General features: G+C 40.5%; 1 protein-coding gene across 2 annotated transcripts in view; it reads right to left on the reverse strand.

Moving 5' to 3' along the window:
• PHEX (phosphate regulating endopeptidase homolog X-linked) overlaps positions 1-13,694 on the reverse strand; it is a 96,445-nt gene that overhangs the window by 37,710 nt on the left and 45,041 nt on the right. For both annotated transcript variants that reach the window (XM_039714534.1, XM_039714535.1), the window contains exon 12: positions 13,335-13,436. In XM_039714534.1, coding sequence (XP_039570468.1) covers positions 13,335-13,436 — 102 coding nt within the window. The remainder of the gene's footprint in view (positions 1-13,334; positions 13,437-13,694) is intronic.

Below are 13,694 nucleotides of genomic sequence, written 5' to 3' on the forward strand. Positions count from 1 at the left end.
ACTCAGCCTGAGTTGGGCTGTTGGGTAAATTAAGGAAACTCATTGCTGCAGGGTGCTTTAGGGTAAATCATGACAACTCTTTTCTATACCAGCAGCAGAGAGAGCAGGCTCTGAGGCAGAGGAGCCAGAGTGGGACTATTTCCACCACTCCTTGTGCATGGAAGTTTTCCCACTGACTTCAACACAGCCAAGATTTTGCCATCAGTGTCTTTCTGTCACAGGGAGAGCATTGTGAGTCAGTTTACTACACAGACAAAATAATAAACAAGCTTTCACTCTCTGCTTAACAACCTGCCAGTGTGGGAATGCAGACGTGTTTCGGTGCTCCAAGGCAGCCCAGTTTCCAGCCTATTCAAATTCTCACTTGACAACCAAGCATGTGAGCATCCTGTGAGCCTTTTTGCCTCTCAGAGTATGACTTGGATATTTTTTACAGCACTAAGCACTGACATATTTTACTTACTGCAAAAGAAAACAAAACAAAACATATATCTCACAACAAAGTTTTATGAGTCTGAGAGAGATCTGTATATTAACTTGACTCAATAACTTTGTGAAGATAATTTTTAAGCTTCTAAATATATTAAAAATTTAATACAATTACAGTTCACTGAAAAATTAGCATGAAATACATTGTGAAAGCTAAAATCATTCATGGCAAAGTAATGTTCCATTTAATTACAAAGATTAATTCAACCTTTATATATGTGCCCAGTCTTTTCATTTTTCATTGAGAGCAGATGATTCAAGAGCCATCTGGTAAAACTGCTGCATAAATATCACTGCATCTATCTAGGATTTACATATGGAAAAAAACAGGAAAATAGCGTGATGGATCTTGGCAAAACACAGGAAAGTTCCATCACAGGACTAAGGCCCAAGCCTACAGATGTCAGTAGGAAATCACTACTGACTTGAGTGAGAGATGGATTGAGCTCACCCTAATGATGCACAGTATTTCCTTTGTGGGAAAATGAAATATCAAGGATTTTCACATTGGCAACTACAATGGAACGTGAAGTGTCAACTCAAACATGAACACTTGGCCTGAAATGACAATTTTTAACAGTACTTGATCTGCAGTGAACTGATTAATCCGTACTCAAGAATACAGATTACCATTATTTATTTTTTAAAACTTGGCTTAACTGTCCTCTATTTGTTGCATAACTGTCTTCATTTTGTTTTGTCACAATAATAGAAGCTGTGTAGACTTTTCAAGAACTGGTGTTTCATTTAATAACAATTCACATACCACCACTTCACACTGCACCATAACCATTGCCTCTGTATCACAATAATAGTTTTGAATGTTCTAAAATAATTGCTAAAATAATGAAGACAGAAAACACAGCTATCATTCCATCTTTGTAATAGCTTGAGGCCAAGGTCAAAGAAAAAGTAAAATAAATAATCAAGTGACTTATGTGAATAACGACACCCATGTACGCATAAAATTGCTTTCAGTTAAATACAAAAATACAGTTAAATACAAAAGGTTTCAAAAGTAGCTGAGTTAATTTAACAACTTTGTGCTGCCAAATAGAAAAAAAACTCCCCGTCCTTGTCCTTCTTCCCCACTCCTCTCAGCTCTGTCCATAGTTTTTCTCATGCTGCCTGCACCCACAGCCTCCAAAGCTGCCTCAGCTCCTCAACACATCTTTCTGTGGGACCACTTAACACACCAATAACACAGTAGAAATTTAACCAAGCTTGTCCCTAGCTAATTTTCTGCCAGATCACTGAGCTGAATCACTCACCCACTACATGGACACCCAACAAGTTCTGGAACTTTTACAAGAAAAGTGGTAGGGACACATGATATGACAAAGTGGAGAAGGGTTATGTGGTACAGTTGTTACCTCTTCCTCTGAATTATCTTTTGAAACCAAAGCCTCACTCAGAGAAAACTTACTGACAAGACAGTACTATTCAGTACACTTAAAAATAGCATACCATACCTTATAATCCTAGGAAACAGAGAGGAAAAGGGACAGCAATTCCTAAGACAAGTGTTCATTGAGATTATATGTGCAGTCTTAATATCTACTATTCAGCAAGACAATATTATTATTACACACCATAAAGTTTAAAGCATCTAAAATTTTAGTAGGACTACCATGAATTAAAGAGTCAGAAAAAGCAACAATGTACATCAGGGCTACTCTTTTCTGTTCTAAATCCATTCTGGCTCTCTGAATACAAAGATTCAGTCATTGGTTCAAGCACTGAGACAAAAGTTTCATGGGAATTAACTTTTCAGTTTAAACTAAGCCCACATGAAATTATTATTATTTTTTTAGCAATAGAACTGGACTAAGTCCGAGAAAGTGTGAAATTAGCATATTTATTTCAGTCTTACTTATAAAAACATACTAATTGACTGTGATATTTTCATAAGCACAACTCCTCAGTTCAATGCCGCACTACAATTAATAGAGTCAGTCTTTTTTTCTCCTTCCACCAGAAACTCATTCTGCTGCCAGCTTTGCTTTAATTTTGCTGAGGAAAAAAATTCTTTGTCCATTTTATTTTAATTCCTTTTTCCACTTGCAACATCTGTATTACAATTAGCATGATTCCATTATGTTATACACAGACTATTATATGTGAGAGACATATATTCTGTCTTTCACAAAGAGAATGTCACATCTCCAATACCTTTCTTTGTGGCACACAGAAAATATTTTCATCTTTGAAGATATAAGTGCACTTATACTGCAGACCAGCACAACTGAGTTCCTGGCACAGGATATGCTTAACTGATAACTATTCCTGTCCAAAGTACCTGGGTGAGTTTTAAAGGTTTTTGGATGCTCAGTGGAGCTGGAATTGTGCCCATGGACCAGAAGATGGACCAGGATGATGCCCAGATATGCAAAATGACTCAGCTATGGCACCACACCAGCAGTGACAGGTGAGCTCCAGAGTGGGGGTTCTGCACTGGATTCCTCTCTGCACCCTGTGGATCACCTGGGGCACGACTGCACCAGGGTGTGTGGAGAGCTGGGAGCTCTTTCAGCTGCACTTCAAACAAGCCAGAAACTAATGTGTCATGCTCTGAAGACACGGACTATCAATAGTATCATGCTGGTATAGATATAGATACAGATAAAAATACATGCCCCATGGTATGTGCTGCTAAGCTGCCTTTGATAGGACTCATGCCAAGCTAGGCTTGGACTCTTACTTATCACTGTAAAAAAAATATATACCTCCTGCCTTTATTTTCAGGCGACATTCCATGTTTTCCAATATAGATATCTCTGAAAATCAAACAACCAAACATATTCCCCCAATTCCAACTTAAGGGGGGAAAAAAAAAAAAAGAAGCCACCTTTGGTTGGTCTTTGTCATGTTGGTGAGCAGCATAAATTATTATAAATTATATTCAATTTTCTGTAGAAACTCCTTCCTGGAAGTGAAGGAACTCCTTCACTGCTCACCCCCAGAACACCTCATGAGTTGATCCATACTCCCATGTTCATGCCACCTCTTGCTAGAAACACACCCACCTTGATCAAAAAAATCTTTTCTGTTGTTTTTGTTAGCTCAGGGCAAGCAGCAGGCTGATGAAAACCCATTGTGCTAGCAAAATGAAAGTCCCCAGGGACCCAAAAAACTGCTATGTGCTGAGATCTCTGGCACTGGACACTGAGAGAGGGGCAGGCTCAGAGACCAGGAAAGGGTGAGGAAGCTCTCTCCCCATCATAACTGTATGGGATATGATTTACCACAGCTTTTCTTCTCCAGTTCTATGCAAGACTCTGAATAACCTGTTCCAGAAAGGGACAACTTCTGACCTTAGTCTCTGCTTGCATCAGTTTACATTCATTTAACATTTTCAAGGTTCAGCAAAGGTTGCTGAGAGCTTTTTTTAAAAAATAAAGAATAGCATGTGAAAAATTCCCTTTTCATTTCTCATTTCACAAGTGAGCTTCAGCTGCAGTCTTGATGCAACTGAAACCAGACATGGTAGAGATCCCTTTTAACACTACTCAAACTGAAATAGTGACTGAGAACTTAAACACCAGTAGTACTCATAACTTGTATGTTTTATCTCTGAGGAGGAATTCCTTTTGCTTGAACAGGGACCTGACCAGCACCATACCAGCAAGTGTGTCACTCTCAGTTGTCCATGCCTTGTAATGCATGGGGGGAAAGCAGATGTGTACATAATCAAATACACAGGCTGCAGAACATAGAAAAAATATTCAGAAAATGCTCTACTCTCTACTCAAGATCAAATTCCTCTCTATTGCAGACCTTTACATATTTTAAATAAGTCATATCTAGGTATTTTCACATTGATGAAGCTCATCCCATACACAGAAAACTGAGCACAAGACATGTCACAGCTCCCTCACAAATGAGGGCAGCTGAGGAAGCCTTTATTCTTAGTCACAGCATCCTGGCTTCTAAAAGGCCACTAAAGGAACAAATTCCTGAGTCTGATGAGCTTTTTGTGGCATAGCTCCTTTACAAGTAAACTCCAGCAATAACAGTACTTGAAGCCATTTAAAATCTCACAACTTTGCATCAGACCCCAGTAACTGGTACGATACCTGAGCAAGCTGAAGTGCTGCTGATTTATGCTCCTGGTTGTGGACAGCTCAGGGCCCAGGCTGAGGGTCCATGGTGGGGTCCCAGCCCATGGCTCTGCCCTGCTGAGCTCCTCACCCACTCCCAGCCAGCAGGCAGCTCTCCTCAGTGGGTATTTACAGGAGATCACCACAGCCAGGAAATGCACTTTCATTGCAGAGAGCGAGGCAATGCCAAGCAGATACCTGAGCATGCCCTTGTGGACTCCTCCACACAGAGAACAGCTCTCCTGCACCTCCACGTCTGCTGGTGCTGAGCTGGGGACTACACTGTCTTTGTAACTGTACCTCTACAGGAGACAGGCTTACTTGTTAAAACAACAAAGACAGTGAAAGTTAAAGCTGAAACAATCCAAGACTTCCAGGGGTGATGGAAGATCTCTTGCTCTTTGGAAGAATTACTCTGTCATTTAGCATAACAATGTTTTCATGTTGCATTCCTGCCATAAAACCTTCAGATTCACCCTGGTCCCGTAGCATCTGCAGGTGTCTGTCCATCTGTCTCCCTCCTATTTTCAAGCATGAGATTTGTCACAAGTGTTTTGATGTCACACACCCATTCTGGCCTTATGTAGCTGTGGCTGAGTCTGAAAAATGACAGCTGTGAGATCAGGGTTAAATACAATTTCCTCTCCCTTCACCTGTTTTCCACTATCTGTTTGCACGGTGCTCAGGTTATTAATGGAACTGACATCCCTGCACAACTGAGTGAGCAGTAGCAGCAGCCAGATAACAAGGGAGAAGCTGACAGCAGCAATCTAACCCCAGAGATAAGAGATAAGCAAACACGCCATGGCTATTAGTTTCAACTCTGGCCAATGGAGAAGAACATCTCCTATGGTTACTGATCAGGAAAATCCAGTCTTCCTGAGAAGGTTAAATTAAATTCAGGATGTGATAAATTATTCTTAGAGTTCAAAAATTAAAGTTTGTGATGAGAAATAAATATTTGATGTAAAATGAATAAGAAAGAAAAGGAGATGTTAATCTGATAGAAAGTGAAGACCTATTTTTATTCAGAGAAAAGCATGGAACACTTCTAATCTAGAAGAAAAGTACCATACTCTGTTTCTTCAGGTGAAAAAATGTTACTCTAAAAATTGGCATTTTCCAAACAGCTATCTAAGGAATGGTGAAGGAGTGGCAGCCTCAAAATCCTGGCCAAATTCCAAACTAGGTAAGTAGCACAAATTTTCAAATCCCTTACATCATATCTGAGAAGCATCTACTTTCCTTACAACTTCCTATTGAGTTGTCACCTTCTTTTCATGTCCATGGACATGGTAGAAGAAGGAATGGGCTGTTCAGCCTCAAAAAGGGATAACTGAGAAGGAACCTCACCAACGCCTCTAAGTAGCTGAAGGGAAAGTGTCAGAGGATGGAGCTCTTTGGAGGCTCTTCTCAGTGGTGCCAAGCAATAGGACAAGAGGCAGAAACTGATGCACAGGTGTCGTTATGGGACACAAAACAACACGACGTGAACACGCTGCTGTTTTCAAGGTTGAAAAGGGAAGTTTATTTTCTGACTCCAACATTTATAGACTTCCAAAGGTGACAGTGGATTGGAGGCTGAAAGTGCCACCTCTCCAATGACACTGGACAAACCAAGAGTCCATCAAATTTCTCCTCTTCCATAAAAGAATGCAAAACAATAAGTTGTTTACAGAAAGTGTGTGAGAAAGTTTGCTACAAGAATGCAAACATCAGAAGGCTTAGAAAATCTTAAAAAATCAGGGCAACACACGGCACGTTCCACCTGAACATGAGGAAGAACTTCTTCACTGTGGAAGTGACCAAGCACTGGAACAGATTGCCCAGAGACGGTGTGGAGTTTCTCCCACTGGAGTTATTCAAGAACCATCTGGGCATAGTCCTGTGCCCTGTGCTCTGGAATGACCTTCCTTGAGCAGGGAGGTTGGACCAGATGACCCCACTGTGGTCCCTTCCAACCTGAGTCATGCTGTGCTTCGATGAAAAATTAGTTAAACCAGAAAGATAAACCCCTAGTGACATATATAATGCACAAAGGAATTGCAGACATGTTGGAAAAGAGTTAAAATGTGACTCTGCCTTTTCCAAACTTCAACACATTCCAACCTTTTAAAGAGATTGGCTCACTGTTCCCTGCAATGCAACTACTACAATACAACCAGGCCCTCAAGTTTTTTGCATCCAGACAGAGACTATCCTAATTTCAGAATGCTCACTGCCACAAAGGAGAAGCACAGCTAAGGTTTAATTGGCACTCAACAAAAGTACGCTTCCCAATTGAGAAATAGCAAGGTTGTTTCAAGAATATCTGAATCAAACTTTCCAGTAAAACCAGTAAATTAGCAAGTCAGCAGTCACCCCTATAGGCTTTTGAACAGGAATTAAGTGTCTAACTGCAATTAGAGGTTTTGGAAATTTCTCCTGCTTTTCTTAGCTCTTCTGAAGTATGTCTAGCAGTTTCTATAAGTGCTCTGAAGCAGTCTTACACTTTGTGACGTTCTCTGAAGTAAAGATATAAAGTCATCTTAAAGGAACATGTAAAAGGTGTCTTGCAAGCTTTAGTTTTGAAACTCCATCCCTCTCTTTTACCAAGTATTGTTATATCAGTTTTGTGCTGGCTTTCATTCTAGAAATAGCCACTGAAATCAGAGGCACTGAGTCTCAGGGCTGGTTCCACTGTCATATTTTTGCATTTACTTTCATAGGATGGGTCCACAGAACCCACAAGACTCAAAAGACATTTCCAATTTTTGCAGAGCACCCAGTAACCACTTTCAAGACTGGATGATTTGTCATTTTTGTGCAAAGTAGCTTGGCATTAAGCAAGATTAATTTCAGCTCCTGAAGCTGTGGTGCCTGGCCTTTTTGTCTGGGCTTGCCTCAGGTCTCAATGAAATGTTATTTTTCAGAACTGTATCTAGTGCATGCCTTGGACAGGCTATGTGAAGAAAAGCAGGAGGCTTCTTTCTCCCAGAATGTATTGCCAAGACTTTACAGAAGCAAGAGTGAACACAAAAAGAGAACAGGTGATGATGATTCTCTGGTTTCTGCACTACCATAACATAGGAGAAGGTGACATTTTTCAATCAAGCAAAAAGACATTATTTTTAGCCACAGAGCACAGTGAGGCAGTGGGACTCGATACTTTGGGAAGTTGTGGATGATAAAAATTTTTGTGAGTTCAAAAAGTCATTAGAAAAACTCACAGGAGGAAAATATGAGTAAATACAAAGACACCACTTCTGGCTGAGGAAGCAAGTGAGCTGCAGTTTGTCAGAGGCCAGGAAAGGACAGTGGGAATGTGTCCCTTTATGCTCGCCCTGCCCTTGCATTCATCTCTAAACATCTGCTACTGTTTGGCCACTGTCCGAAGCAGACACTGGACTCTGCTCTGAGTAGTACAACTGTCATGGTCATAGTGAAATAACCCAACTGTGAAGAGAGAGAGGCCAAGGAGAGCTGAGAAAGGGGGTTGTGGCTCAGATAAGTGACTGCAGGGCTGGACAGGGCCAGCAAGTTCTGGCTGGGAAACGAATGGCTTCAGTATGATAACCCATGGGCACCCATCTCCTTTAAAGTACCTATACTCTGTAAAATCAGTGTTTGTACAGATGGCTCTTGATTTCATAAGGGCTATTGGCCCAAACTACACTGTGTTGTCTAGGGAGCTTTGCTGTATTCTCTGAAGAAGCAGAACAAGCCCTGTAGGCTAAAAAAAGGTACCTAACACTGCCCGAGAGAGCCACCTATAGCTAGGCACGGTCCTGATATTTTCTTGTGCTCCTCTTGACTCAGTCTTCAGAACAGAGATGTAGAGAAAACAAATGTTGCATATACAACTTAGAAATAAAGCAAAGCAGCAGGCAAGTTCAGGAGCCAAATGATTGCACAGTGACCTTGGGATTTGTACTCCACAACTTAAGGAGGTTAATAATGTTACAGAAAAATCTTACTAGAGGAAAAACAAGCACTTTTTTGGCTTATCATCCATGCTTTAAAAATAGTACTGCAAAGCAAAAGAACTAACTTCCAAATAGGAAGTTATTCCTGTGCCATAGCCTAAGAGGATCTTTTACAAGAGACTTGCGGAATTTAAGAAAAACATCTTTTTTCAAGCCTCCAATTAAACCCAAGAACAAAGGACATTTTAGGAAGGAAAAATAGTGATTAATAAAATAATGATTCCTGCCCAGGAGTGGGAATAATTTAACATGTCAGTGATGGTCTTCCATTGAATTATCCTTTAAAGAGCAGAAGCAATAAATTACCATTTTAAAGAAGTGAGCCCTCATCACACAAGTTACATCAATGGAGTTTCAGTTGTGGGTTCCCCACAGTTCCCCTGTGACCCACCATGCCAAAACACAGCTGTCAATACCGTTTAGCCACCATAGCTGGCTGCATTCTGCACCTTCAATGTAAAAAAACAAAAGGGTGTCCCTTCTCTGCCCCCAGCCCTGCAGTCCTGCTCAGAGGCTGTGACCTGACCATGGGTAAGTCACAGAAGATGCATTTGAAGAGTGTTGCCAGACACACCCTTGCAGCAGCACCCACTTGAATAATTTCAGTTCTGCAAATGAGGGCAAAATGTAATAACCCTTACAAAAGGGGGACTAAAAGGGCAAGAACAGAAACCTGTTTGGGGTGTTTGTTTATCAGAGCATTCCACTGAAAATTCGGGGGGTTAACAGACATACTTGAAGCAAATTTGAGATGATAGTGAAATACGGTGTAATAAAGATGGGCTTGAATAGTGCAGGGGAGTAAGGACAGGAGAGAAAACAGCAGCACAGCGCAGTGCCCAGCGCTTCTCTGTCTCTCCTGTCCTTACAGGAGAGAAGGACAGGAGTAAGGACAGGAGAGAGTAAGGACAGGACAGAGTAAGGAGTAAGGACAGGAGAGAAAACAGCAGCACAGCGCAGAGCCCAGCGCTTCTCTCGGACTCTGAGCTCCTTTGGAAGCAGCATGAGCTCCATCCAGAGAGCCAGGTGAGAACTGCACGTGAAGGCAGAGCCGCCTCACCCTGTTAGAAACCTTTTCTGTGAGAGTGGCTTTTACATGGTCTGGTTTAAATTCATCTTTCGATCACAGAAAGAAAGGAACGGAAGGGGACAGAGGTAAATTATTAGATGCTATCTTATTATATTGTTTTGTTACAAAAGGAATGTCAAACCTTAACTCCAAACTATACAATGACTAAAGAGATTATTCTCAGATATCACGGCTGAAAGACAATTGTTCCCTGTGTCACATGGAGTAGTAGATTCGATCCTTTTAACATCAAATTAGTTGTGTACCCTCTGAGCAACATAAAACAACAGGACAGACACAAAGAGCCACAGACGGAGTGATTAGATAGAGCTCACAAGATGCCTAAAGCAAAATTCACAAATAGTTTCTACCACAGGGTCTTTTATAAGTCCTTTGGAGGTCGATGGTTCCTTTGATTGCAAAGCGTCAGGCTGACAGCAAGGTACACAAATGTGGCCTCAGCCAAGCACAAAAGAAAGGTGGGCATCAGTCAGAAAACAGGAAGCAGAAAACACACAAAACAGTGAATATCTGAACCACAGGGAAGATTTGCAATTAATTCTCTTTCAAACCTGCCCTGTCCTTTACATTACAATGTTGTCATCTAAAGCTACAATCACCACAAGACTCTCTATGTTCATTGTCCAGACACCCAGATCCCATAGTGACCCTCTTCTACTTTCAGGAAATGAGTAAAAAAAATTGTTAATGACCCAAATATGCCTGGAATTAAAGAAAAACTAAAGGAAATTAAATAGATCACATAGGGCAGGCACAGTAAACAAAACCTCCATGAGGTTGCTGCAGTTAATTTCTTTTCAGAGCATTTGAACATTTCAAAAATGAAATGTGATTAAAAATACAGAGGATGAGCAAAATATCTGAATCAGTCATTTCCATGGAGGCTACAGTTCTGCCATGGAACTTAGGGCAGAACCTCCAATCTGCACTGCTACAAGGGACAATGTGACAGTTACTGATGAAAACTTTACCTAATAGCTTCCTGTCTTTACTTAATTGATAGAATAGAATTAGAACATTTCAGTTGGAAGGAAGAACATCTTGTCCAACAGCCACCAACAGGGTGACCAAAAAGTTAAAGCGGGATGTTAAGGGCATTGTCCAAATGCTTCTTAAACACAGGCTTGGGCCATCAACCACCTCTCCAAGATGCCTGTTCCACTGTTTGACTACCCACTTGGTAAATAAAAGCTTTTTAGTGTCCAGTCCAACCTCTCCTCATGAAGTAGCTTTGAACTGCTCCCACATATGCTGTCACTGGACCCCAGGAAGATGAGATCAGCACCTCCCTCTCCACTTCCCCACTTCAGGAATATGTCGAGGTGGCCCCTCAGCCTCCTTTTCTCCAAACCAGACAGCCCCCAGGTCCCTAGCTATTGTCCCTGCACCCTCTCTCCCAATTTATAGTTGGTGCCTGGTGTTTCTCCATCCTGTGTGCAAGAGACCAGCATGTGGATGACATTTATTGACAAAGAAATGCATTTTTTACAGATCTTTACATTAAAGTAATAGTGGGGTTTTTTTAACCAACCAATGTCCCTCACAAAATTCATACTTGTCTGTGCTGCTTTATTAAAGCCTAAGTATTGAAAAAGTAACAGCAGAAAGTGCTAGGCTCATGAGATTTAATTAGAACAGTGTAACAGATTTTGAAGGTTCTGCTGTATTATAAAACTTAGATTTCCCCTGTGAATTATCTGACCCTACATGTAATGAATCTATTTCTTGAATTAAAAACATGCTCATCCAAGAGTTCCAGGACAAATAGAAGATCTATCATTAACAATAAGTAATATTTAATAAACAAGCACACACTCCCTGCCTGGAAATCTACCAAATGTCTCTCTAGGCTCCTGCCTTCCAGCCAAGTAGCTATTTCTGTGGATCTGAACTTAAACTTGTAGACGTAAGTTGTATCACGTAATTGTTGCTGCAGTATCTAAGGCATTACATAACACTCGTGTCTCACAAGTTGGACTTTGTTCCTATGTCAGCAAACTATGAAATGGTTTTTCAGTTCGGTGAGAATGATTTTGAACCATTGGCTATACATTTGATAGCACTATGGCTTGTAGTTTTATTTTTGTTGTACTTATGGAATTTAGGTTGTCATGAATTGTTCAGGCCAGACTCACCACCTCAAATTCAGAACCTTCAGTGACATGTCTAAATTGGGAGCAAAGTTCCATGTGCTTCCAAAATCTATCAATGGAGGGAAACAGCCATTTGTACCTACTGGAGATCTAGCCTACCCTCTGATGAAAATCCTCCTTCAAATGGGAAAGGGAGAGCTTTTTTTAGGAGTTCATTGGGTTTTGGCAATGTTTGTATTGTTTCCCTGCTGAAAGGCAGGTAGCAAATTTTGAACAAAGTCACTAAGCATGTTGTTATATAGAAATATCTTTATTAAGAAAATCTTTAGAAAATCTTCCTGCTCTTATTTTGCATCAACTTTAGCAAATATCTAAATTACAGATCATTATATTTCTAATGGTATTTCTAGCAAAAAAAAAAAAAAAGTGTAACAGCCAGGAAGAAGTAATAACTGCAGCCCATTTACCACCAGGTTAACAGGAAATAAATGTCATTTTACTATTGTTCTCTTGTTACAGAATTTATTGGTGCATTTATGCAGCTCTATTTCATTTGCACATATATGAAGAGCACTGCTGTATAAAATGTAAATAGACTGCATATGGAACTTAAATCTTTCCAATGATAAAATTCCTCAACAGCCTTTTCATTAGAATTACTAAAAATTTTTAAGTCCATGCTTGCTTTTAAATTAAAACACTCTATTTTTATTCAAGCACAGAGCAGGAACAGTTCAGCTGCACTTGCCTGTCAGTTTATTCAAAGAGGGTGCTTACTAATTCATTGATATCCCATTGCCTCAGTAAATAAGGACACAGTCCTACACAACACCCTCCACTTGTCTTTTTATACAACCCCTCCAATTGCTGCTCTGGGGGCAGGGCTCTGCATCTGGACAATCCTCCTTTCCACTCATCACATTCTGTCAATGTGGGAATAGGGTGAAAAGGAGGTTTTGAGTACGTCCTCCAGCCTTCACCTTTTCCTCCTGCATTTTATTGTGACTTTATCTGAAAGCAATCAGGACCAGTAATGCCATCCTTGATTATAACACTTCATTACTGGCATTATTCTGTCAGGAAATGGATGTTCAACTGGGATCACCATTATGCTCCCAAAAGACAGCTCTCAAGTTAGGCCTCCCACCACAGCACTGTGGAAAAACGGTGAAAGCTGAATTATTCTCCAATTTCCTTCTAGGCTAGATCCTCCATCTTCACAGCAAATACCCTGAGCTGTCACAGGTGTTTTAGACACTGTTCTCTGTCTGTAGAGTGCTGTGTCCCTGGGATCCCAGTCAAGGTGAAGACTTTGTCAAGAAAAGCCAAATCTGAAATAAGCTCATAGTCTATATCAGACAGAGCCAGATAGGGAATAGTGGACACGAGGAAAGAAGACCAAGGCAACAAAAATAACTTCAGCAGAGAAGCAAGACCTCAGATGGATCAGAGTCCAGAAAAACAAATGTGTCACTTCACAAAGAAAATTATCATTAAGTAACTGGAACTGCAAATACAGTTCATGGCATACTGTTATTACTCAAGTCAAATCTTTATCATAACAGGATTTTATTTATTCAACATTTATATTTATTACCTTCTCATGAGCTCTTCTTTTTGTTTCAGAGTCCATCCAGTCATTCTCCTTTTCTAACATGTCAATAAAAGCCCAGCGAATTCCTTCAGTCAATTCCTCCATCTGCAAAATATTTAGTAAATCCCTCCCAGTAAAATATATCATGGCAGAATCATTGTAAGGAAAGTTTTGGTGTATATAGGAGCAATAGATTTGTTTAGATCACAAATGATTGTGGCTCAGATGGTATCTGCTGTCCTTTCTGGAAGGACAGCAGAAGGCTAATTGAAGGCTAATTTCTGCTTTCTTCAGTAGTAACACACTTCTTCTGAAGGTAAGGTTTTTTTCCACCTTCTTTCCCTTCTGGCATCACACACCCTG

Source organism: Passer montanus, unplaced genomic scaffold, assembly GCF_014805655.1.
Source record: "Passer montanus isolate IOZ18808 unplaced genomic scaffold, ASM1480565v1 scaffold3, whole genome shotgun sequence".
Lineage (NCBI taxonomy): Eukaryota > Metazoa > Chordata > Aves > Passeriformes > Passeridae > Passer > Passer montanus.